Source organism: Taeniopygia guttata, chromosome 1A (genome assembly GCF_048771995.1).
Source record: "Taeniopygia guttata chromosome 1A, bTaeGut7.mat, whole genome shotgun sequence".
Classification (NCBI taxonomy): domain Eukaryota; kingdom Metazoa; phylum Chordata; class Aves; order Passeriformes; family Estrildidae; genus Taeniopygia; species Taeniopygia guttata.
Window position 1 is genome coordinate 34,536,930 of NC_133025.1, and position 27,157 is coordinate 34,564,086.

General features: G+C 35.5%; 1 protein-coding gene across 1 annotated transcript in view; it reads left to right on the forward strand.

The window, feature by feature from the left end:
* The window catches only part of CNOT2 (CCR4-NOT transcription complex subunit 2), an 82,363-nt gene extending 55,206 nt beyond the window's left edge, over positions 1-27,157 (forward strand). The window contains exons 3-15 of the mRNA XM_030259688.4: positions 5,597-5,663; positions 9,031-9,178; positions 9,780-9,962; positions 12,334-12,413; positions 13,564-13,689; positions 16,164-16,288; positions 17,779-17,899; positions 18,011-18,167; positions 19,949-20,010; positions 20,107-20,156; positions 20,946-21,046; positions 21,616-21,760; positions 26,021-27,157. Of these exons, the coding sequence (XP_030115548.1) occupies positions 5,597-5,663; positions 9,031-9,178; positions 9,780-9,962; positions 12,334-12,413; positions 13,564-13,689; positions 16,164-16,288; positions 17,779-17,899; positions 18,011-18,167; positions 19,949-20,010; positions 20,107-20,156; positions 20,946-21,046; positions 21,616-21,760; positions 26,021-26,107 (1,452 nt within the window). The 3' untranslated portion in view covers positions 26,108-27,157. The remainder of the gene's footprint in view (positions 1-5,596; positions 5,664-9,030; positions 9,179-9,779; positions 9,963-12,333; positions 12,414-13,563; positions 13,690-16,163; positions 16,289-17,778; positions 17,900-18,010; positions 18,168-19,948; positions 20,011-20,106; positions 20,157-20,945; positions 21,047-21,615; positions 21,761-26,020) is intronic.

A 27,157-nucleotide genomic window follows, 5' to 3' on the forward strand; every position in this document is an offset into this window, starting at 1 on the left:
AACAAACTTTAAATGTATGAAAATTGCAATGCCATTGATAGTGGCAAATGTGGCAAAATAGTTGGAAGTTGGATTTGAAGGGATTGAGATTAGTAACAGTTGAAGGAACTTTGTGTTTTAATGCAATTCCCTTTCAGAGCCTATCATCATTCTGCCTATAGTGTGCATTTTCGTAAGAAAGTTATACAGTATGCTGAAAGAACAAAAAGTTTCAAACACAAAATGCACCCTTTATTGTGTCACCTATAAATTTGCACATGAATGGATTTATCAAATAAAACAATACATCACAGACTAATTTTACTTAGAGACAAAACTGTGTCTTTATACTGTTTCACATAGTATGCAAGTATGTATCTGAAAAATATATATCTGAATGTAAGTTAGTTTGCATCCCGTTAGAATTTGGAATTATGTCACAAGGAAATTAATTTTACTGTTGATGACTGTAGTATAATTTTCACTGTGATTGTGTTTCTACTTAGGCTTTTTATAGGATAATTGAATGCCTATGGTAGGTGTTCTATATACTTTCCTGTGCCTTATCTTTGCTTCATCTAGAAGCTTTATTTTCACTTCACCGGGTATAATAATTTTCATATGTCAGCTCTAGCTTTTGAAGTGGTGCCTTTAACTAGATTAATTCCATGCATAAAATCATGTGCATTTTTTAGAAGGGGAAGGTTATGATTTTTTGCCCAATAACTCAGTTAATTGAACATGCTGTTGTGTAATATTGATGGTTTATGAGCTCAGTGGTGGGCGTTTTGTTTGGTTTTTGTGTTTTTTCTTTTTTTTTTTTTAATGTAGCTGGTTATTTAGTTGGTATAAAATATCTGCTTTGTTGTCCTAGTTCTTAATTGCTTTGGCATTTTTTATAGCATCTTTCAATGAGCTTTCAGTAGTCATTTGGCTCATTGATAAACTGTACTGTCAAACAATTTCTCTGCACAGGGAGAATTTGTTTTTACTTGGGTAGCCATGTTAACCTCATTCAAAGGCAACATATTGTCTCTAAGATCTTGAGATATTGCTGCTATCAGCAGGGTGGTCCTACCTCCTTGTATTCTCCAAGTGCTGCTGGAGGCAGAAGATCACAACCAATGAGAAATTATGAGATAGGAAAGACTGAATAAAATTTAATTTATTTTACAGGATTGTACATGAGTTTATATTTCACAAATTATTTATATCAGTAGTAATTTTCACTGGCAGATAATACCCTATATTTATATATGCGTACACGTTTTTTATTGATTTTTGATACTGAAATTTGGAAATACTTTATTGTAACATGGAACTGTTGTGAGTGCTGTATTACAAGGTGGTGTAAAGGGGAGGACTAATAACACTACTAAAAACCAGCTGGAGTCTAGTATTTTTATGTGTTATTTGTTGACTTGTTTTACTACTGTTTTTTAGATCAGTATAACACCACTTCTTTTGAGGCTGTGGGTCAGATGTTGTTACTAAATAGTGCAGCACAGATGGCAGATACCAGAAATAAAGTATTGTAAATACAAAATTATGCTGATGTTTGCATCTGTGAGAAACCCATCACTTATCAGGCCAGATACTTCTCACAAACTTGCTTATTCTAACACATTTTGCTTCTGGGAGTTGACTTTATAGTGCTAAATCAATATATTTTAGCTGCAGCTTGTCTTATGTTTAAGAAAGTAGCTTTGGGCTATAACTACATAATGTAGCAGCCTCACAGAATTGCTTTACTGAGTTTTCTTGGTGCCACCCTGCTGCCGTGGCAGCAGCTGTCCCCACGCTGAGCTGGGGCTTTGCTGGGAGGAGGCAGGATGCTGCAGTGCACAGGGAGGCAGGAGCCTGTTCAGCCAGTGCTGCTGCTGGGCTTCCTCCCACCACCCCTCTGCTTGCAGGAAGGCTGCAGCCTATCTTCTGTGCTCTGCCAAGAGGGTTGTAAGGTGCAGGGCTTTCTTCACAGTTCTGACAAATGTAAGCATTTCTTGGTGCTGGTTTTAATTTTTTAGATTTGTTGATACAGTAAACTGATCAAGAGTAATGAAAGCAGGTTTTTTTGGTTGGTTTTTTTTTTTTTAATCTTTCAACACTAGGGATAAGAAATTGTCTGATATCCCATTGCAGCTTACTGATTCTTCGTGCGGACCAGTCCAGCAAAATGGGGCCATATGCTTGGATCATCAGTTGGTTTGAGTTTAGATGCATAATCTTCTATGATCAAAATTGCACTGTCACTGTTTGAGACTTGGGAGTAAAATGATGTCCATGTCTTAACTGTCATGAACTCAAGTCTCTCAGCCTGCCAGTACTGAGTGTTGGTCTTTCCTGTATCCTGGCAAAATAAAGTGCAGCCTCCATGTTACACAAGGTCTTTTATGCTCAGTAGGCCCCTGTCCCATGGGAGAAGTTGTAGGCCTCCTCTGTCTCTTAAAAACAGCATAGGGAAAGCTAGTTGGAAAAAAAAATCTACCTAGTTCAGTATTACAACTTTGGAATAGAAGCAGAAATCCCAAGCTGAGTTTTGTGGCTGTTAACCACTACCAAATAGATTTAGGTTGTTACACGTATAATTCTGAGTGGTTTTTCCCTAAGATTATTACATAATTGGGTAAAATTTAATAAGTATTAGCAACTGGAAGAGGCTTTATTCACCTTAAGGCTTAATGTGCTTTGGTTTTCATTAAGGTTATGACTTTTGGCTGTAGACAAAAAGAAATTCAAGTGACTTCCAGTCAGAGTTGCAAGTATGCTCTTGGAGAGTTGCTTTATTTTCTGTATTGTCTAGCAAGTAGCCCAGTCAGATGAAATAATGATTGCAAAAGGCCAGAAGAAATTGTTTTAGTACTACTAATACCATTCATCTTCATTATCTTTGCTGGACCAAGCTTGAGTAGACTGTCATAGTGACTCAGAGGCTTTGAATGCAAGTCAAGGTTCCAGTAATAGAGGTTAAGGCTTTGCTGAATTTAATTTTTGTTGCTGATCTGAATTGTATGGAAATAAAAAAACGAGACAATTTTAAACTCTATTACTTAGATATGACAGAAGAAGATGTTTAATAAAGTAGAGATGAAATAAATGAGGTATCCATACAGCATACTCCTGGTCCATAAAATTTGAGAAATGCTGCATTTAATTTGCCTGGAACAGATCCACTGGATTTTTTTTTTTTTTCTTGAGGCTTTTTATCTTGGATATTTTAAGTATATTATGACATTAAATTATCAGACTTACTGAATTCAACACTTGGCCTTTATTATGATTTTCTATAAAGGTTTCTCTACAAGTCATTTTGCAATTAACTTTTTATGTAAAAGTAAGTGGCACAATAGATGTAACCTACTTTGCAATGTTTCAAAAGAAAATCTTTCTAATAAGCAGTGTTCAATAAGTATTATTTGCTACTGCTTTTAATTGAATTTAAAAAATCAAGTAGTACTCATTGTACAATAGGTAGGATTCTTTTTTCACTCTTTAAAGTAATTTATTGCCTCTTAGGGGTTTTCTAATTATTGGGGTTTTTTACTCCAAATTAACATTATAAATAGAAGACTTTATGCTGAGGTCTGTACCATTTTCTGCTTATTACATCACATGCCACCACAGCAGTTTTTTAATTCCCTGAGCAGCTGTGCTTATGGGGTATTCCTTTTTGGCTTAACTGTTTTGCTTATCTGTCCCAAAGCTGGTAGTACTTTTTGAGTGATGTTTCTAGTGCATTTTCTGTTGTACTGGCTTTTATTTTTGACCTTGTGTGCCTTTATAATTGTCTCAGAAGGTGTCTTATGACTTTCTGCCTCTCATTTTTTCCCATAGAATTACAATTTTTCACACCTTGCAACATGTTCTAGGTTGTCAACTTGTTCTAGGTGTTCCTTGCAACTTGTCAAACTTGAATGTTGTTTTTTTAACCTCACCATTTTACTTAGTCTTTCCTTTCTTAAAAACTACTGTCAGCTTGTTTTATCAGTGTTTAATGAACATCAATTTGCTAGCTTGGGGTGGGGGGAAGTGTGCTTTTGAAATCTTGTCTCCCAAGTGTCTCTGCTTCAGCATGCTTTGGTTTGTGTTGCAAAGCAATATTATTGTGAGTGAATTTTAATCCTCCCGAATGAAGAGTGATTGGAAGATTTGCTGCAGCACTGCATCAGACATGTGCCACTCACTAATGGACATCTAGTCTATGGCATCAAGTGTTTTAGTTTAGGAAAGCATACAGAGCTGGTAGGCCCCCAGAGCCAACTTTTCTTTTTACAAATGTATTTCCCTCTGGCTGCATCACTTGCTGATGCAGATATGGCCTGTGAACCTGGTTGTATGAATGCTGAGCTGAATCCACTGGGTGTTACTTAAAGTAAGTTTCTGTTCACAGTGAGTTCTTCACTAAGAAAGAAGATCTTGTCTTCTTTCTCATTTCTGCCATCTGGATTTGGCCTCCGTATAGACAATTAGCACATTCAGCTTATAAGGTTTGTTTGAATTTTACATCCGCCTAGATGATATCAACTAAGCCATTTGTAATTTACCACAGTAAAGTTATTTTGATTTGAATTCTTTACTCTCAGGCTGAAACCCCAGAAAGCCTTATGTCTAAGAATTCAGACATTTCTTTCCTTGAAACCATCCTAAAATTTAGTCCAAGTCTAGACTAATTCACTAAACAAGCAGCTATTTGCCCATGTGTTACTAAATAGAAGTAGCATGTTCTGTTCTGGATGGAGGGATTAGGTCAACTAAAAACTCTTCCTGCTCCAGAGGGACAGTCAGCTATATCCTAGTATTAGTGATGATCAACAAAAATGGGGATGGTTGTTCCAATATTTAACTTCCCTTAAGATTACAAAGGGTTTTTTTTCCAAGTGTTTATGTTCTATGTCCTGTTTCTCAAAGGTATTAATACTTTATATTTCTTCAGAAGCATGAACAATTTCTTCTTTTCCTCTTAGAACAGTGGCTGGAAATCTGATATCAAGTGCCTACATGAGTTCCCTTCTTTCTTGGTAATACATGACTTCTCTAAAGTGGTCATGGTAGAGCAGGAAATATTGCTTCTGACATTTGTAGGTCCTATTATATCTGTGTACAAGCATGAAGCCAGCTCTTAGGGCAATATATTATAATTTTGACATTAGAATCTTACCTGAAGTTCATATCTGTTGGTATATACCTGTTGCTACCTATCCAGTCATATTGTAAATGATAGTATGAAACTCTCTTTTGATGAGCAGGAAAGGATTTGGTTTTGTGAGGCATGTTTTGCAAAGGAAAAGGACCTCTGATTTAAGTAAATAAGTATTTTTTTGTTCTGTAATGATGGGTCTTCTGGCTGCAAGGGTAGAAAACCTGAAAGCTTTAGATCTTATGTGCTTTTTGTTGCAAGTAAAATCTGTGTTTATATAGATAGTCATACATTTTTATCGATGTGTAATATACTGCTACAGGTGTTACTGTACAGATGTTTTGGGGAGTTTCTAAAATTTTGCATGATTTGGAATGAGTTTAAATTGTTTTGGTTTTCTTGGCATAACATGGTGTTGACAACTTCCAGAGCAAGATAGCACAATAGCTTTGTCTTTAATAACCTCTTATTCTTATGTTTTAGATGCTGGCATCACCATCAACATCAGGTCAGCTGTCTCAGTTTGGGGCAAGTTTATACGGGCAACAAAGTAAGAATTCTTTTTATTAATAATATGGCTTTTTTATGCTAAATAGATAACAGTTTGATATTCTGGAACATGCAGATGGCTTTGTTTTCTGGTGACTATGTAAAAATGACAATATATCTCCTTATGTACAGTTATTTTAAGATACATTTTTGCTTTGCTTAGTATGCATTTTTGCACTGTTTAGTGTGCAAAATGTCATATTGTCACTTTATAACTGCTAAATATCCAAATACAATCATACTATAAAAAAATTTTCTGTGATTTAACAGACTCTCTGAAGGAAAACATAAAGAAAGAAAGCTGAGCCAAAATGAGCCTATTTCAGAAAACTATGTAAGGAATAGAAGGAAATTATACCTTAAATATAACTGGTACTTCATGCTCTGTGTGAGCACAGTACATCTTGTGTACCTGTTTGGCAACTTGCATTTGGCAAAGAGCTGTGCCATTAAGATTATTGCTTTCTGCATCACTGTGTTTTTTCTTTCCCTGGCGATGTCATGTGTCTGCCACCCATATGGACACCATTGCAATAGAAGAGCTGTAGAGCGACAGTCACAGCGTAATGCTGCCTTAAGGACCACCTCACTTAGGGCCAGCATTGAGAATTGAGCCTCCTGGTAACTGAGAGTTGCACTCAGGCAGTGACTCAGAATATCTGAGATACAGTTCCACAAGTAAAACTGCTTGTGAATGTCATCTCTCCTGTGTCACTGTATGCTTTTAAATGTTTCTGCTGTCTTACTAAGTGCATCTAACTCAGATTCCGAGAAAAAGTGTACCCTTCAGAGTACTTTTAGAGAGACTGGACTTTATCTAGACAAACGAAGAGCTTTGTTTGCTAGATGCATGGCCTTCCCAACTTCTTTTGGCTTTCTTCAAATGGTTTGAAAAATACAATGGTGTTTTGGGGTGGCTTTTTTTCTTTTTGTTTTTTGTTGGCATTGGTTTTTTATAAGTTTTTTTTTCCTATCTCAATGGTTGTTGAAGATTGACTCTGTAATATAAACTGCTATTTTATTATGCTACTTGAGATTTATATGAGCAGCTTCTAGCCAGTCTGAGAGTTGTGTTTGGCTATTTTAGGTGCTGATTCTGGCACTGTTGAACCTTTCAGACTTTACTGTATATAGATACTGGAATAGTTTATTCATTCTGTTTATCACAGTTATTTGTTGTTTATTTTTTAAGGTATTATTTTTTATCAGCTTGTTTTTTCATTCAGTTGGTTGCTGTGCCCAGGATGTAATCTCTGTAACATGTAGACATACATACCTACAACCTTGAAAGTAAATATTATCAGATGTCAGTTTCTATGAGATCTTGAGAAAAAGGGGCAAGTAACTTTGTTGTTGAAGTCATAGTTACGATTAAAATACTCTTTGGGAAAAACAAAACTGATAGTGCCTATGCACTTTTAATGATTGGTCAGTCATTAAGCAAGCTGTCATATTATAGCATTAATGTAGCCTAAATTTGACAAGTAGAAAGGAAATTGGCCATTTCATTGGTCTGCCTTCAATATAGCCCATATAGGTCCCATCTCAGTGCGAAAACTGGGAAAAGAAAGTGTACTAAAAAAGGTTTGTTTTTTTTTTTTCCTTACACTGAGTATTTCAACTGCCCTTGCTTGCCAGCAATATGGTTCTACTTCCCTATAACAGCCCTCATCAGTAAAAAAAATCTACTTTAATGAAAGCCAATGAGAAGAAATAACCATCAGTCTAAAAGTGGCTTTGCTAAAACAAATGCTTGCACAAAATTAGGTTGAATATCCTAATTGTGTTTTTTGGTGTGCTGTATCTAGTTTGGAAGTGTATGTATTTTTTCTTTACAGTTTTATTTTTAAAATCCTATGTAATTGTTAATCAACATGAAATATTATTTATAATACATATTTATGCTCATTGAAATTATTCTGATGCAGCAAATTGCCAAAATATTTACAGTGAACACTTCGATGTAATCAACTTTTAATGAAATGTTAGGATGCTTGTTATAGCAAATCACACTACCACTTAATCTGAATGTATAGAGATAAATCTGAGTATTACACACTTGAATTTTACTGCAAACTCCCTGGATTTGCAAATTGTAGGGTAGGACACAGACTGCAGTTCTTATAGTGTAAAAGCTGAATGGCTGGGAGATTTCTTCAGACCTTGTCCATTATAATAATTTGAGCATATACTGTGTCTGTTCTTTGCATTCTTAATATTTAACCACGTTACACATTGGCATATTCAGCTCTTCTGCTGGGGTGTTCTATCATGGGAGAGTGCTGATCCATCAGAATTTTTTTTGTTTGGTCTGCAAGATAACGTTTTGAGTTCTGTCAGTCTGCCCCAGTAGTGTTATGCCAAAGCAATAGGAATTGTCACAGCCATCATTTTTTATATGCAAAGTTTGTTATTATCGCCATGTTGCACTAAATGACTTTTTCTTGTCTTTGAACATAATTCTGAAACTTCTTAAACACAGAAAAGTGATGTGAGAATGATGAAAAACTTAATATAAGTTTTTTGACATTTTGAAACAGGACAGTATCTGATTATTTCCTACTGTTCTCAGTTGAAGTAATTTAATTTTTTTACCTCACTGAAATGCTTGGTTTATTCCGTAACACACAATTGTTTGTGTAGAAAATACTTTTGATCACATGGTTATAACCATTCTCTATGTTTTTAAATGCTAATAGAGCGCTGTTAAAATTCTGCTTGCTTTCTTTTCTGATAAGGTCAAACTTACCACAGACGTTGAAGTACTGTTGCCATAAAGAAGCAACTTGAACTGTAAAGAGAGAATTGGCCTCAAGTGTTGCTTTTGTTGTCCTAAAAACAGTGTTATTGTTAATTAAAGATCCATCACTTTCTTTTTTTATCAGAGATTTGCTTAATTTTTAGCAAGATAAATCAGTGTTCTAAATACTGGTCAAATACCTACTTGTTTATTCAAAAGTAATATTTCTTGAGTGCATATTCCAAAGCATATTTCTTGAGTGCAGTTATTGATCTTCCTAAAATGCTGCTTTCTTTTGAGATAACTGTAGATTTTCATGTCCTTAATGAAAATCTCAAAATTCAATCCTTCATGTACAGTATATGTGTCAAAGAAAATAAAATTTTCTAAATTACTTCAGAGAAATTTCTTAAAGAGCCTTTCCAAAGTTAAACAGATATGAGGCTAAATTTGATAGTTGAGTTTCTTCTATCCAAACAAGGACTTAGTTTTTACACTGCACTTTCCTTCAGTCTTTACAATTTTTTTTGTACATTGTCAGCATAAATTGTTTCCATCTCTACCTGATGGAGAAGACCTTGTTCCTGATTGCTCTGTATCTCCACCCCTCTGAATCTTTTTTCAATAGGTGCACTAGGCCTTCCAATGAGGGGAATGAGCAACAATACCCCTCAGTTAAATCGCAGCTTATCACAAGGCACTCAGTTACCGAGCCACGTAACGCCAACAACAGGGGTACCAACAATGTCACTTCACACGCCTCCATCTCCGAGCAGGTATTTATCAATAGCCAATATTTCTGCCATTGTGTCTTTCTGCAGAGCTCTTGTTAAGTGTTCTGCATATTTTGCCTCATACTTTACAGTCTGATAAATTAAAAAAGAAAAAAAGTAGTTTTTATGGATCACTTCCTATGTTAGGGAAATAATACCATAAAAGCAAGGGTTTACTGTAACACAGTATTTTATTTTTGTATGTAACAAACAAATTGCTGGCATGTTCTGCTTCAGAATGTAAGAGGTAGTTATTTGATGTATAGTTAAAATTTTGCTATGGTGCCATACACTGCATGAGAATATAAAGGTAGTAGGTCTGAAGTGCTCTTTAGAAAAGAGCTGTAACACCTTTTCATGTGTATAATACTTAAGTATTTTTCTAAACCTGATGAAGGACTTGATTAGCATGTAATGGGTCATTTGGTAGTTCTGAAGAAATCCAGAACTGCATTAATTATAGAGAGTAATCCAAACACAGTGTTTGGTCGCTAAGCACAAATTAAGGTGCAACAGCTTGGAGTCCATCCTGCGTTAGTAATCTAAATGAGCAGCCAAATACTGTTGTACGGATTCATCTGTGTGGATGGTTTTTCTTTTTCAGGGGTATATTGCCTATGAATCCTAGGAATATGATGAACCACTCCCAGGTTGGTCAGGGCATTGGAATTCCCAGCAGGACAAACAGCATGAGCAGTTCAGGGTTAGGCAGCCCTAACAGAAGCTCTCCAAGCATAATATGTATGCCAAAGCAGCAACCCTCTCGACAACCTTTTACTGTGAACAGGTAAGGCTCTTTAATTGGACCATCCCTGTACAGCCATATACATGCTGCTCTGGAAATGTAATTTTTATCCATTAGAATAAATCTTGAAACCTGTGTCATGTACTCATGTCTGGCAATAAACTTTGAAGCTCATTGTAATATTCTTTTAAGGTCTTTGACACCTTTAAGCTAAGTTCTCTTCATGACTATTTAATTTCTGCTGCATCCACTTTAAAGTATGTGATGTTTCTCATGTATTTCCAAGTTTATTTTTGAAGCATACCTTGAATTTTCAGCATATGCATCTGTTTTAAAATTGTTCATCTAGGACTTTGGGAAAAAGTAAGGCAAAATTTAAAAACATGCTAGTTATTCTGCAAGGGACATAAACTGATTCAGACACAGTAAGGATCTGATATTTAACTACTTTAAATTCTGGAATGATGCAGAAAATAGTGGCTTGCCGTTTAAGGATTTAGTGCTCATTTGGATGCCAAAAGTTTCTCAATAGCTTCTTCTCTTTTTCTAACTCTAGGCAGGATACTAACATCACAAATCATTAGGCTTTAAGTGTGTTACAGTGCTGTGTTCATGCTTCATTCATATTGATAAACTTGTACTAAGCACTGTCTTAGTTCTAATTATTTAATGTGTGTAGTCACAGCTTAGTATGGCTGCCTGCTTTTGATACTTGGTTCCATTACCTCCTGATCTCTGTGCTCCCAGTTAAGCCCTTTTCCTTCCTTCACACCCTTCCTTAGAGGAGTGACTATTAGACAGAGCATAAACAAGCTCATGGTGGCCAGGTGCCGCCTTTAACCCAATCTAGTATTTTACATAATAGCTAAAGGAAAGTGAAGACAAGCGTTACAATTATCTGACACTTAATCTGATTCGTTTTGTCATTTCATACTGATATAGGCATACAGATACTGTTCTCAAGCACAGCAAATAGTGATCCCTTAATAGCTGTTTGTGGTCTTGGAGCGTGAAAAGACTTTGTATCTTGCTTCTGATTACACAGAATTTTCCTTTTCTATCCTGTCTAGTGGCAAGCAGAGCTGATTATTTTAAAAAATACTATATTTTAAAGTATTTTTGAAATTTGAGATCACAACCAGATGAAATAGTAATGTACTTAAAAACTCTGTGTAGAGGACAATGATACTGGATATTGATACATGTATACAAAGTACTTGTTTAAGTAGGGTAGTTAATTACTTAGCTGTAGGGTAGATAATGAAATCTCTGTGTGTAGGAACTTTTGAATTAAAATGCTTATCTTTTACTGTTTGCATTTCTTACTTTCAATAAGCTACAAATTTTACAAATCCAGAAGGAGATATCTCTGAAGCAATGACTGGCTCTTATTCCACAGTTTATTAACCTGTGCAAGTATAGTAGTAGTACATATCCAATGGCTAATTAAGGTGTTTAACAAAATTTTGAAATTACTCTTGGGGAAAAGAACTTATGGCATTTGCTTGTCAGGTGCATGAATTATGCAACTTTCGAGAAGTGTTTTCTGAATGGTTTAGGTTAAGTTTTTGAACATGAAGCATTTGAAGGTATTTCAAATTAGAGTTAAATGCTTCAGATTTGTAACTGTAAAAAATTTGCATAGGTAAAATTTCCACTAGGGAACCTTTTCATATTTTTATTTATGGAAACTTCCAAAATACCAGCTTCTATCCTGTTGCAGGGAAAAATGGATGTTGTGATTTTTCACGGCTCAAACATTCAGAATTTCACTCAGCTGAGGGCCTACCTTTGGGCTTCTTGACATCTCTGACTCCCACAGGATGAAACAGATTATTTGTGAAGCTTTGCAACCACAGTAGTTTTCTATGATACTTAGATGTTTTCAAACCTTTTTTACTTGACTACATGAAACTTTAGCTCGTGTCCTCCTTGTATGACAGAGACCATCCCTTTGCTCACAGTAACGCCGTGTGTACATGGTCATGATTGCACACCATAACTGTTCAGCTTATAAAGACAAACTTGGTCATTTTCTTGATCCAGCTTCCCACCTGCCAATGAATGTATTGCAGCCTGACTTTTAATTACTGCATTTAATGCTGCTTCATTTTTGTATATGAAATTATTGAGTAATGATCATGTTAGTCATAAATTGTTTGTTGAGAGATGTCTTAATACACAATGGCTATTAAAAAACTAAGCTATTTTGAAGTCATTCCAGTTAACCTGATTGAGCAGTGCCTGATGCTGCTGCTCAATGTTTTCAGAAAATAATTAAAAACCAAGTTTAGGCTAATATGGGTTGCTTAGGCTTGAAATAATTTCAATTTGTTTTCTCCCCTTAATATCTTCCACTAGAAATACAAAGTATCTATATTCTTTTGTCTGACTTCCTGGATTTTTTTCACAGTATGTCTGGATTTGGGATGAACAGAAATCAGGCATTTGGAATGAATAACTCCTTATCAAGTAACATTTTTAATGGAACGGGTGAGTTTACTCTCTTTAATGTTGAGCTTAAACTACAGTAGATTTTTTTTTAATAAGTCTAATTGATAATACTTTGTTCTGTTGCAGTGCAACTTTCTAACAATTTTCAGATGTTCCGTAGAAATGCTGCTCCAAAAGCAGTGCTAAGTAACTGGTACTGCTTTATAGCAGTGGATTTTAATACTTTTGAAGACAAAGTGAAGTAGTTCTGTAATATATTTGCTGTACGTCACATGCCTATAGATTATACGTAATCAGTTAGAAATGCAAAACAGCTCTTGAACTTGAAAAGGGTATTGGAGAAGATTTATCCATATTCTATGAAAACATTAGGTATGTAAAAGGAGTGGGGAAGCATTTTTTTTTTTACATCTCAAACCCCTTTTGAACAGTTGGTTTATCATGTGATCCTTTCAGTCAGTTGTTTAAGTTATGATTTTTCTCTGGGAATTACTTCTTCACCTGAATTTAATGAACCAGAGAGGGGAAACTATCTTCGTCCATAAATGATTTAGGTTCATATGTGCTTTTGTTTCTGTATGTGGCTGTGTATATGAAGCAACCTGAGGTGCTGGTGATGTCACAAGAGTGGAATGGTTTGGGAATTCCCTAGGACGTTGTGACATTTTTATAGAGCTGCAGCTCTGGCCTCACCTATGTTTTCCGGCTGCAAATCAAAAAGTGTTCCCATGTAACTTGCACTGCATTTGCTTTTCAGCTGCTTCAGCTTTATCTTGCCTTATCTAAGGACAGTAGAACTCTTTGATGCTGCTGCTGCTGCTAATATGCGTTATTCTCTCAAATTTCTTCTTGATAATTCTTCAAATTTAAAACAAATTTAAATACCTTTTCTAGCACTGAAAGTTTGATAATTTGTCTGTATTTTACATGTACAGATTAATTCAAGAGGAGTAGAGGAGGAGTCAGTACCATTACTAAATGGTATTGACTGTCGTTTGAATGCAAACTTCAAACATACTGATGCTCTTCAGGGTAGTTTTGTAACAAAAAGGCTGTAGTTATATGCAATAATTATAGAATGAGAAGAAAGATCAACTTGAAAGAAAATATGTCCTACATTTATCTTGCTCACAATGAAGTCTTTGAAAAAAATACATAACAGAGTTAAAAATACCTGTTTTTATTATAGATGGAAGTGAAAATGTGACAGGACTGGACCTCTCAGATTTTCCAGCACTAGCAGACAGAAACAGAAGGGAAGGAAGTGGCAATCCAACTCCATTAATAAACCCTTTAGCTGGAAGGGCACCCTATGGTAAGACAATACTTCTGAAAGCTCTTTGAATGAAATGAAATTTGCTTGATTCACCTGTTGCTGTTCATTAAACAATAGAGAGTCTTTTCAAAAATGCCACAGGTGAGCTGATAAGACTAATTTTTAAAAATGAATAATTGATACCTGTGATTGGAGAGTCCCTTTCATAGGTATTAGAATGTGTCTCTTTTAGTTTTACTGTCAGTAGGGATTGTTGGGGAATTTGGTTTGTATGGTATGATTGCTCTGAGGCTGCTCACTCTAGAAATTTCTTAGGTAATAAATAGGTTTTATTGAAATTACATATATACAAGAGCTGTTGATGTCCGAGTAGCAAACTGCAGGAATAGTGTATTAGTAGAGGTGTTACTGTGTAAAAGGTCATAAGCTGTAAACATACTGTAAACTTTTGCTGTTTATTTGATACTATTTGCTGTTGTATTGTTCGGTGTGACCCTTATGATGAACATCTGATTTCAAAAAATAACCTGTAAGCATCAATTATTATCACTCAGATTCCAAGTATGTGTCATATAATTCTTGCTGTACAGGTTAAAAAATAATAAAAGGAAAAACCTTTAGGTGGCTACAAATCTTACTATTTGGGTCTTGAAAAAATTCAGGTAAGCTTAGCGTGAGGCACAAAACTTTCTTTTTGTTACTGCTTTAGTATTTTGTTACGCATGTTGCATCAGCTCTTGTGAAAAGTTGCTTTTATAACCATAAGTTACTTTTGTGACACTTGTCAAATTTTGAACCAAAAATAACCTAGTGTTTTCTAACTATAAAACACTAGTGTTTTTCAGAGATAGCGCCAACTTTAATTGGACAAAAGAGATACCACATTATCAAGAGAAAGTAGCCTCATGGATTTGGCATAACCAGGGCCCTCTGCATAAGATGGCTTATAAGAAAGAGTTTTTAAACATGGGGAAAAAAAGTGACTTCCCCAGATAAAGACACTCAAAACCAAGCATGAGTGGAGACTTAATACAGCTTGAGGCTTATGTAAGATTTTGTTCAACACAGAATGGCTTGGGTTGGAAGGAACCCTAAAGACAATCTAGTTCCAGCTCTGGAAAAAGAAGACAGTATGTGAAAAATTGATAGAAGATAGGCGGGAGATCCACACAGATGTACTTCCAGCACGGAGCTTGAATTCAGTATTAAACAGTACTGCAACATAAAAATATCTGTAATTGTTCTTTTGCTTACACCATTTCCCCATTTTGTTGCTAGCATAGCTGTTTGCATGACTGCATGATAAACCAGGAAATAAAGTTCTCCAAAGAGCTACTCTGGGCATCTGCTTAGTGCAGCAAATGTGTATGGAGGTAGAAACACTCAAAAAATGAAAATGTGAAAAACTGTGGATGTTACCTTTCAGCACAAAATGCGGAGAGCACTTGGTTGTGGACAAGAAAAGAACAAGTTCAAAACAGAGCAGAGACCTACTTTCCTCATACTTAATTATTCAGGAAAATTGTGCTTCAGATAACTTTTAGGTGGAATAAGAATATCCATAAAAGTTAATTCAATATCAATTTTATTCATCCAGTGGAAGAAATTACTTCATCATAACTCTGGATGAACAGCAGAAACAAGATGAATTCAATATTGTTTTTTTTCCTTAAATAAAGGAACTTTGATCTATAATTCCAGAACACTGAAAAAAGTCATGTATTGTCATCTAGTGAACCATTTTAGTCCTATCCATCTATTAAGAATCTTCAACCTAGACTTCCTTCTGTCTTCTGTTCTTCTAGTGCAGTGCAAATCAATGTATTATGTCTCAGCAAAGTCTAATCACCCTTGGGTGCGTGTGTGGTGGCTTGTTTGGTTTGGTTTGAACTGGCATTAAAAAAAAAGTTCCTGTTCAGTTGTCAGAATCCATGTTCCAATGTGACTGGGCTGCTTTTTTTAAAGTTAGGATCAGAGCACTGAGAGTTGCAGGCTAAATGCTTTCAGTTTTTGTACTGAAAGTAGGAGTCACTTTTATGTCATAGGCAAGTATTTAATTGTTAACATATTCTGCTGCAAGTTAGCTGGTTGTCCATTGAGAATATGTGCTTCTGAAGAGATTATGCAAAAAAATTCTTCATGCGCTTAGGGGATGGAGAAAAAAAGTATTATACTTGTAAAAGCAGTACATCTTTCATCAGTGGATTTACCTAAATACAGCTTTAACAATGCCTGTAAAGATTATTTGGTTATTTAGATGTGTGAAACAGGTGCAGTGGATGTGTCTATGAATTTAACCCGGAGTGTTTCTCAGCTCACACTTAAATAAGAGGCTTTAGTCTAATATGTGTGGATGTTTTGAATGAATATGCTTTATTTTGCTTTACCTGTTTCTTAAGTCTTCGCTATGCAGCTTGTGCGTAATGAAAATGGACAGTAAGCAAGATCAGCAGAAGAAAAAATTTTTACTTAGCAGTCATTTAATGTTATTCTTGCTTTCATTTTGATGATAGTTGGAATGGTAACAAAACCAGCAAGTGAGCAGTCCCAGGACTTTTCAATACACAATGAAGATTTTCCAGCATTACCAGGCTCCAGCTACAAAGATCCAACATCTAGTAATGATGACAATAAATCTGTAAGCAAACCTTAAATCTTCTCTTATTTTCAGTGTTCATACTTCTTTTGATGATTATATTTTAAAATGGTCAGTGATTATATTTATAATAAGATATTTTCAATTCCACCCCTCTAAATTAATGATTTTGTATAAGCAGCATTTAAAATGTAATTATGTAAATGGAATTTTTCAGCAAGGTTTTTGGTTGAAACAGTCACGCTGCTTGGTCATGTCAAAACTTATTTTTGAGAATTGATAATACTTTTTAAGTTTACAATTTGTAGGTTTTTTCCTATCAATTGTAGCTCATCTTTTTGCTACTGATGCCTCTCATCAGTAGTAGTAATCTACACATTATAAGATTTTTCTTCAAAGTTGTCCAATCCTTTAAAAGTTAAGGGGTACAATATCTCCTTAAGGTGAAATGCTTAATGGAGATGTGGAATCAGAGGGCATTAATAGAGAGTGTTGATGACTATATTGTAGACTACTGAGGTACATTATATCTTACATATTGGTGTAATCATTGTGCATTAGATATATAGCTTAGAGCATAAGATTATGGGCTTTTCTTCATTGTTTACTCTGAAAACTTTGTAATTTAAAAAATGCTATTTTATGCAGATGAATAAAATGTGGATGGCAGAGGACACTTTCCTGCACTATTTGACAAAATGTTCTAGTTTCAGATATTGTTTTATTATTTCTAATTGCAAGAAATATGTTAATGACAGAGTCATAAATACTGGTAAATAAGTGGTAGACATGACTACAAACTCATGTAAGAACTAAAAAATGAACTGTTCAAAAAGAGAGACATGGGGAAGTCTGGCCCCCAAGTGTTGTGGGTAGTTTTATCATGAGGAAAATGTTCTGATAGGATTAGAACTGAGTACAGTAAGGGGAGAGTAAATGTGATTAATTGTATAACTGTAGACTTGTTATGAAGATTATGAAAGAGTTAGATGTTATACATAGGGCAAATATATTTTGTCAGTATATAGATTTCTGGAGCATAGTCTGTTTTCTTGCCAGACATAGTCTGGCATAGTGTTTATATCAGACATAGTATTTACATGTCTTTCCTGATAGGTGCAAATTGTACGTTGCTTGCACCTGAAGTTGGCCTGAGTATTATCTGTTACTGTGTCACGGCGTGTTATTCAGGAGCAGGACTATGGGGAAAATCCATGATATGGTGATCCAAAGGAACCTCTAGTCACAGGCACTTGGGATAGCCCCTGTGTATTCCAACTCTAGTGTAAAATTATTTATTCTTTTAGACTGCAAACTTTTAGCCTAGTAATACCTGTATGACAGGTATGCTTCAGAAAATTATAAGTAATACATAAGGTTTGTCAGCAGAGCCCAGGGGCTTCAGCTTGATGCCATTTATTGAAGTGACTTGATATACTGGCTTAGAGTGCTTGACTGAAAAGATATAGTCAATAAGTGTTTCCATTTTGGTTTGTTTTCATCATACCAACTCTGCAAATTATCTTTACTAGAATTTGAGTACATCAGGCAAAACATCATCCAGCACAGATGGGCCCAAGTTTCCTGGAGACAAAAGTTCAACTACGCAAAACAACAACCAGCAGAAAAAAGGGATCCAGGTGTTACCTGATGGTATGTATCATTCCATTTTTTCTGCTTTAAAAGTTTTGACAGACATTTAGATTACCTTGTTGCTTCCTCTACTTCTTAAAAGGAGAAAATTAATTTGTTCTTCTTTCCCAGGCCGGGTTACCAACATTCCTCAAGGGATGGTGACGGACCAGTTTGGAATGATTGGCTTGTTAACATTCATCAGGGCAGCAGAGACAGATCCAGGAATGGTACATCTTGCATTAGGAAGTGATTTAACAACATTAGGTCTCAATCTCAACTCTCCTGAGTAAGTGTCTGGGATTTAATCCCATCTTCACTTTTGGTTTTATTATGCTGCCATTCATAGTCTGTTCACTTAGTTCACTTGACTATTAAACCCACATGCTGGTTTGCCAAATAAAATTTGAAAATGTAATGACAATAAAAAAATTTTCGTAACAAAGAGAACTTTGCTTCCGGACAAGCTTTCAATAAATCTAGTGGCTTTGCTTATTCTTTTAACTTCTTTAGGACTTTCTTCAAGGAATTGACAGTATATTGTTTGTAAATGTAATGTATGCATTCCTTTTCTAATAATAATTTTCCTTGGGGATATTTTTACTTAACTCTTGGCAGTTTGGGAATAAATTAGATTTATACAGTGTAATGATCAACAGGACACCTGCAGTGTTAGGCTGCATTGAAGATCAGTTTAAATGAAGGTAATTAACTTCCAGTGACTCGGTTCACCTAAATAAACTAGTATAGTCATCTAGTTTTGCTGTAGAGGCAGTGGGGAGAAAAGTAGTCAGTGAGGGCACAAACACTAGAAGAAGTGCTTTAGACAGGGGAGATGAATAGCCAGCCAACCCAGGGTGCCTTTCTTTTTATGCTAATTACTGAAGGAACTCAGATCAGTTTAAACAAAACTGGTGTCTTTCGGGTGACTGCATTTGTGAGAAAATATTAATTTCTGATATTCTGACTTTCAGCTGAAAATCTCAAACCTTTTCATCACAGATTTATATAGTATTAGCCTTATAGACAGAGTAGTATATATATTTTAAGGTTTGCCCATACTATATTAAAAAATGACAGCAAACTCACTCAGTTTCCATCTTTCTTAAATTTATATCGAGCTGCATGTAATCAGGAAAGCTTGATGAATGTGGATATTAAGCACAGGAAAAATGACTCCTTATTACTCTGCTTTTCTTAGCAGCTGTGTTGTAAATAACTATATTTTTAGTATTTAATTACCGAATATAGTGTATTTAGGTTCTTGGATGGGGAGGATAGGAGTTAACATTTGATGCAGGCAGTTCCTATACTATAAAGCTGGTCTTGCTTCATGCTGCAGAAAAGCTTTGCAAGCAGCCCATGCAGACCTCAGTGTCTGGACTGCCATCTTTCCTTATGTTAAATGTTCTTCCCTTGCTCTGTGAATTTTTGTTTGAAAAACTAAAACTGTGTCACATATGAAAAGGCAAATGTTTCTGCCCTGTCTGGTAGTTTGGTTGGTAAAAATACCTGTGTGACATAAAAGCTTAGCACAATGAATGTTCTTTTGGAAAAAACATTTCAGAACTTTGTATACATTGCTAGTGGCTTAAATTATCCCTTCTAACTCCTGTTTTGAAGAAGAGTAAGATCTTTACTGATTAATTTTAAAAAGCAACCTACCAGTGTAAATGTTTCCTCCCATTTTAAATCATAGACTAATAAATCAGAACCCACCAGACTTGTTACAACTATTGCTAGTTAATTTGAAACCATGCATAATAACGCTGGATACCTGAAAAAGGTTGGGACCTCTATCATCTAACTTGAAGGAAAGATAGATTTAAAAGGAAATCTTGACCCTGTAGTTTCCCATGTCAGTTTAAATGCAACCTTGTTCTGCATATAAAAAGAAAAGTAATAAATGTAACTGCTTTAGGAAAGTTTCCTTTTTACTTCTTACCCCAGCTAGGGATTTGGTTGCGTAATATAGCTCCTAAGTTAGCGAAATTGATTACAGAGGGGTTTTTTTGGTTGGTTGGTTTGGAGGTTAATTTTTGGAAATTCATGCTTTTTTTCTTTTTTCAGAAATCTTTATCCCAAATTTGCATCCCCATGGGCATCGTCACCTTGTCGACCTCAAGACATAGGTAAGAGAGAAATAACTATTACATTCAATACTAATATTTGCAAATTATATTAATTTACACGTCTTAATAGTTGCATCAATTCCGATTCTTTTTTAGACTTCCATGTTCCATCTGAATACTTAACTAACATTCACATTAGGGATAAGGTGAGTACGTGTGTATGTGTGTGCATTTTTTGTTAATTTATTACCAGTAATTTTCTAAATTTTCTTTCAGATAGATGTTCAAAATAAGTCAATTTTGTGCATGTATTCAATCTTTCTAGATGCAGAGTTGAGTTAACAGGCTGATGGGACGCATCAAGCACCCATTATATCTTATGAAAAAAGAATGGGCATACAAAAGAATAGCACAGCATGTTTTTAAGAGTTTGCCCTTCATATGAAGTTGAAGTTTTTTGTGATATAATTCAAATGGCAAATTAAATTGAGGTATTTCTTCTTAAGATAAGCTCAGAATTGTGTTCTCATTTATCTGTTGCATTCCATATCTACATGAAAAGGGATTTTTTGAGATCTATTGTCTTTCAACTATTTGAAGGGATCATTGAAAAATAGCATAAGAAATTTTAGTAATGTTACTTAATAGGACGTGAAGGGAACAAATACATGCAGAAGTTGTGGTTGTGGGTTTTTTGAAGTAAAATATGAAGATGGGAATACACAGATAACAGGGAGAAAATTCTGTCTTGCTGGTTTGTTACATCTGTATTTTTCTATTGTATCCTTTAACTTGGAAAGGTTAACGAAAAGTGAAGAAAAAATGATTGTTCTAATAATTATTACTCCTGTTGTATTCGAATGTCATTTTCAACACTCTTAGAATAGAAGGATGGAAGTTCTGGATGTATCCTTGTGTTATTTAAGTGGGGTAGTTTGTTTTAAAACATTTATTTATTGTGATTTTTCATCCTCATTTTCTTCAATCTTTTGCAGCTGGCTGCAATAAAACTTGGCCGATATGGAGAAGATCTCCTGTTTTATCTCTATTACATGAATGGAGGAGATGTATTACAGCTATTAGCAGCAGTAGAGCTGTACGTTCAAACTATTTTGTCAGTCTTATATGAGTTAATCTATTGCAATAATGAAATGGCAGATGTTAAAAAAAAACAAAACAAAAACCAGAACACCCAAACAAGTTAGACATTGAAAGAAAGAAGCTTAGTTAATCTTGAACTGTAAAGCTTTTTTAAAAATACCTCCTCCAACCTTGGTGTCATTTTGTACAGAGTATTTTTTATATTGGTATAGTGGAAATCAGAAGCCCATCTCATGTATTTTGCATATGAAACACTGTGGAAAAAGTGGCAGGTGCCAGTCTTTATTGAATGTGTAACTTGCATGTCATCGACTAGATAAGAACCAAGTAAATACTCATAAAAAGAGTTTGCTGTTAGAACCTACTAGGCTTGAAGTTTCTCATGTGTTTTAGTTTATAATAACTGTACGGAAGAGGTATGAAATTACAGGTTTAACCATGTTGTAGAAATTTTGTTTAGGATTTGAATGCAATGTACAGTTCTGATTGAAACCTTTAGTTTATTAAGTCAATTTCAGATAACTAACACTAAGAATTATTTTTCCTTTCTGTTACAAATTAAAGATTTAACCGGGATTGGAGATACCACAAAGAAGAACGAGTATGGATCACCAGGGCACCCGGCATGGAGCCAACAATGAAAACCAATACGTACGAGAGGGGAACATATTACTTCTTTGACTGTCTTAACTGGAGGAAAGTAGCTAAGGTATCTCTTTTCCCTTGTGTAGATACTTTGAGTCTGCCAGCCACATACTTTTACAACAACAAGAGTAAAGCACAAAAATCTCTGACTTTTTATTCTGCTGTTATTTAGGTTCATTACCTTAATTTCTGATGTCTGAGAGAAAAAAAGTTGTTTAAAACATTGGCTTGCTTATGGAAAATAAGGAGCTGTCTCTCTTATTTCCAGTTTTCTTAGGGAGGTAGAAGGACAAAAGACTTCTTTTAAGAGTTTTGTTAAAATTGAAAGCTCTTCCCACAGCATAGAGTTGAAGAATGGAAAGTATTATTTGGAGTTTTAGAAGCTGTACTTGCAAACATTTTATTACTTTGCTTTAGAAAATTAAATAGGATGCTACTACACCTCACTTAGGAATTTAAAATGGATGTGGGATGGGTGCAGGGAATGCTTTTTTGGTTTTTGGGTACAATCTGTCCTTAACCTTACTTAGGAATTCCGTGCTTTGTTATTTGTAAATCAGAGTTCTTCTAAGGAGGAGGCATATTTCTGTGAGGCTTGTTTTCTATACTGTAGACCAAGAGGCATTAAAAATCAGAAGGCTGTATAACTTTTTCCCTTCCCAACTGTCATAACCTACTGGTCCCATTCTGTCCATTAATACTGTCAATAATACTCTGTCAGACCATCTTTAGATACTGTATCACACTCTTCTTTTCTCTAAAAAACAGCAATCAAAAGATCAAATCAGATTAACCTTGAAGCCTTGAACTCAGTAGATGTGATTCCAGTATATTGTAACTATATTTTGTGGTTCCACGTGCTAAGGTATTTCATAGCATAAGAAATCTTTTCGCCACCAGCCCAACTTACGAATTGTTTGCTGAAAAGGCATTTTGTTTGGAGATTATGGAGCATTGCGTGAAATAGTTACATGTCTGTTGATATGATTTTAAACATCCATTTTAAAAAGAATAAAATTCAGTGTCTTCCTCTGTCTATACAGCCATTTGCCATCTAGATAAGTATTAACTAGATACATGCTATTTTTATTGCCTCCCCCACTCCACCCAGTAAGTTTGCATAGTTTGTGCAAACTCCCCTCAGGAATTAACATTCCACTTGCCCTGAAGGATACGAGAGGTTCTTTAGTCCAATTGCACGTGTGACTCCTTGCTTCTGCTGACTTTTACTGCTGCAGGAAAACCCAAGAATCTGTAACTGACAGTTTTAGCGGTGAGCCCTGCTTTTATAGTTTTTCCTAAGTGCAGGGTAATTCCAAAACTTCTAAACAAAAGCACCACTCCTCAAAAAGAAAACAGAAACAAAAGGAAACCTTTAGTTGTTACTTGAATTATTCATTTGCTGCCTGGTATACTTCCCTAAGTTCCCCAAGATGCTATTTAAAGCTATTTTATTATTGCATAATGTCATCAGAGAGGAAGTAATTACCTTTTGAAAGGATAGGTTTCTTTTCTGGAGTAAAATGTATGTTTTCCATTTATTTACAAGCAGTGAGCCTCATGTAGTTTCACATATCAATTGAATTGTAGTTTTAGCTTGTATGGACACACAGCATTTCTTTTTACTTAGGAACATTATATAAGTATAATAGTAACCTCTTCAAGGTGTCCTTTTTCTTCCTGTGCTAAATGTGTGCAGCTGCTATTTGATGCTTAGCATTACTTTTAAAGACAGTATTGTCTCTGTTTGAGACATTAATTTCTGTAGTGGACATTTCCTCTGAGGAAGACTAATACAGACTCACCCTAACAAGAACAGTTTCCAGAAATACTGGTCAATTAATTCTTTTTTACGTATTGTCAGACAGAACTTCATGTGTTCTTGCATGACACTGAATATTGAATTTGAACTTTACTGACACTGGGATGCAAATCAAGAAGGCTGTTTTAAGTCTGTTTATTTTAGCAGTCAATGACAGTTTGAAGTATGAACTCACATACTTCTAGAGAAAATTTGATAGGGAAACATACTCCTTCTGAAGGCGGGACTTCCAGTTTGTGGGACACAAAGGATTGCTCAGCCTCCTGAGCTTTATTCCAGGCACCTTGTTAGCAGCTCCCACTGCCAGTAGCGGCTCACAACAACCTTAAGTTTGAAAAACCCTTTTTTAGGATACTGATACTCTCTGGTTTCTGATACTTACTGTATCTTATCGGTTTGGTTAGCAATTTGCCATGGGTAATTTTGAAGGCATTTCAGAGCTTGTGGAAGCTCACTTAACTGGTTGAAGCTGACCATAGATGGATAGTATCTGCAGGCCCTTCCTTGATTATGTAAAAGAAAGAAACTCTGACAGCCATGAAAGGCAGAGAAAGCTGGAGTAATATCTTTTCTATTATAAAATGACTGCAGAATTACTGGAGATCGTGGAATCATAGAATGGTTTGGGTTGGAAGAAACATTAAAGACCATCTAGTTAAACACCTGTACCATGGACAAGAACAACTTCCACTTGACCAGGTTGCTCAAAGCCCCATCCAACCTGGTCTTAAACACTTCCAGGGATGGGCTAGCCACAGCTTCTCTGGGTAGCCTATTCCAGTGCCTCGCCACTCTCATCGTGAAGAATTTATTTCTAATATCTAATCTAAATGCTGCCCTTCTTCAACTTAAAGCCACTCCCCCTTCTCCTATGCCCTTGCAAAAAGTCCCTCTCCACTCTTCCTGTTGGCCCCCTGAGATCCACCCAACCTAATACAGCCTTTGACACCAAAGCAGATGTATGGACTTGTACCCCTTGATCTCGCTTCTTACCCAGGGGGAGAGAGGTGCAGCATCTCTTCAGTCTCAGCATGTGTGTATCTGCTCAAAAAGAGAACTTACACCAACTGGCATGCAGTTTTTATTAGGAATGCCAGAAATTATTCAATTTTGTATATATGACCTAAAAAAGCCCAAACAAACACCATCTAAATAAATAAAGAAAGAACCCCCCAAAAACCAACCAACCAAAACAAAAACAACAACAAAAAATCTTTGGTTGGAATAGAGAACCGGGAACTAGAAATAAAGCAGATGTGCAACATTTCAGTGCAGATGGCTGTAACCTCACACAGGTTTTTCTAGGGTTTTCCAGTTTTAGGGACAGTATTCTCAGGGAAGTGCATAATGCATCACATTTTCCACTACTTTTTTTCCTTACCATGCTGAATGTTCTTTCTGTGCTAAATGGACCTTGTTTTGCCATTAAAAAAGAGAGGTATAAGAGTTGGATTTCATAGATTTTATTTCTGTTCTTGCATTAATTTAGTACAGATTTACGTGTACTGAAGTATTAGACTATTTAATCACTTTAGAGAGTGTTCTGAAATAATCTCTTCATTACTCATCTGTTTTCATCTTGTGTAAAAATAGTGGGCTAAGTTTTCTTTGCAGATGCAGATGATGTTCTGCTGAGGTTCTCGACCAAGTTAGATAAAATAAGTTACTATGCATGCCCAAAGTTGTTGTTGAATTACCAAGAAGTACCCCTAAAAAACAGTTCTGAAACTTCTGCTTACCCTGTTTCTTGAATGAAGACTAAATGGGACGATACACAGTTAAACTGATGAAAGGGTCTGAAGAGTATAAGATTTCAGGTTTGGTGGGTGTGGGGCTTAAATATGAGTATGAAATGCGGAGAAATATTTCAATATTGGCTTAAATGAATCTCATTACTTCATACATAGACATTTTCACAGAATCATTTACATTAGAAGAGACCTCTAAGATCAAATCCAGCCTTTGGCTGATCACCACCATGTCAAACAGACTAAGTCCAGTTGTTTCTTGAGCACCTCCCTCATGTCTAACCTGGACCTCCCCTGGTACATCATGAAGCAATTTGATCTGGTAGTATGACACGAAAATATTCCCAAACTTTAGTCCATCCAGAATAAGTCTCTGTGCTCCTGGCATTTTTTAAGACAGTTTTTGTTTATAATTCAGCTCATGCTATGATTGTTTATTTGTATTTTGTGTATGTGCATATATAATATTGCTTGAGATTATAACAGGGGTTCTGAGTCATGTAGCATTCAGAAGAGTAGGAGAGCCTGTATGTTGCAGGTGTAAAGGCTTAGTATTGTTGTAATTTATACTTTTTTCTCTTTAAAATACAGAATTCAAGATAGCGAAGTCATGTGGTTTTGCCTTAGGATAATTTAGTACTTGACCTCCTCTGTATTTGTGCTTTTCAAGTATGGCTGGTAGACCAGGTGTTGACAGGTAAATGATACATTGTTTTATTTGTGTTTGTCTTTTTTTTCTTTTTTTTAATTGTAGGAGTTCCACCTGGAATATGACAAATTAGAAGAAAGGCCTCATCTGCCATCAACCTTCAACTACAACCCTGCTCAGCAAGCCTTCTAAAGACTTCCCTTTTCTTGGGGTATGGCTGTCTCAGCACAATACTCAACATAACTGCAGAACTGATGTGGCTCAGGCATCCTGGTTTTAATTCCTTGAGGATCTGGCAATTGGCTCATGCGAAGGGTCACCATTTGAGGTCCTGCCTTACTAATTATGTGCTGCCCAACAACTAAATTTGTAATTGTTTCTCTTTAGTTTGAGCAGGGTCTGAATTTTTGTTTGTTTTCTTTTTTGCCAGCAGACAAGCTTGGGTCTGTAAAGACAAGCGAGTACACTGACAAAAGTTTACCACTTAGTTTTCCAAAATGTAAAAACAAAAAAAAAGAAAAAAGACAAAAAATTAGACAACAAAATTTGCATTGTTCATTGTAGCACTATTGGTAATAAAAAATGTTTGTGCATTTTTATGTGAAGATCCTTCTCGTATTTCATTTGGAAAGATGAGCAAGGTTTGCTTCCTTCATTTTACTTCCCCTTCTGTCTTTGAAAGGCAGTTTTCGCCAAGCTTAATGCAAGAATATCTGACTGTTTAGAAGAAAGATATTGCCACAGTCTCTGGTTAGTTTCCAGGGTTGTGTATTACTGAGCTTCATCTTTCCAGAATGAGCAAAACACTGTCCAGTCTTTGTTACGATTTTGTAATAAATGTGTACATTTTTTTTAAATTTTTGGACATCACATGAATAAAGGTATGTATGTACGAATGTGTATATATTATATATATGACATCTATTTTGGAAAATGTTTGCCCTGCTGTACCTCATTTTTAGGAGGTGTGCATGGATGCAATATATGAAAACGGGACATTCTGGAACTGCTGGTCAGGGGACTACTTTGTCGCCCTGTGCACTAAAGGGCCAGATTTTCAGCAGCCAAGGACATCCATACCCAAGTGAATGTGATGGGACTTAAAGAAGTGAACTGAGACAATTCACTCTGGCTGTTTGAACAGCAGCGTTTCATAGGAAGAGAAAAAAAAAGATCAATCTTGTATTTTCTGACCACATAAAGGCTTCTTCTCTTTGTAATAAAGTAGAAAAGCTCTCCTCA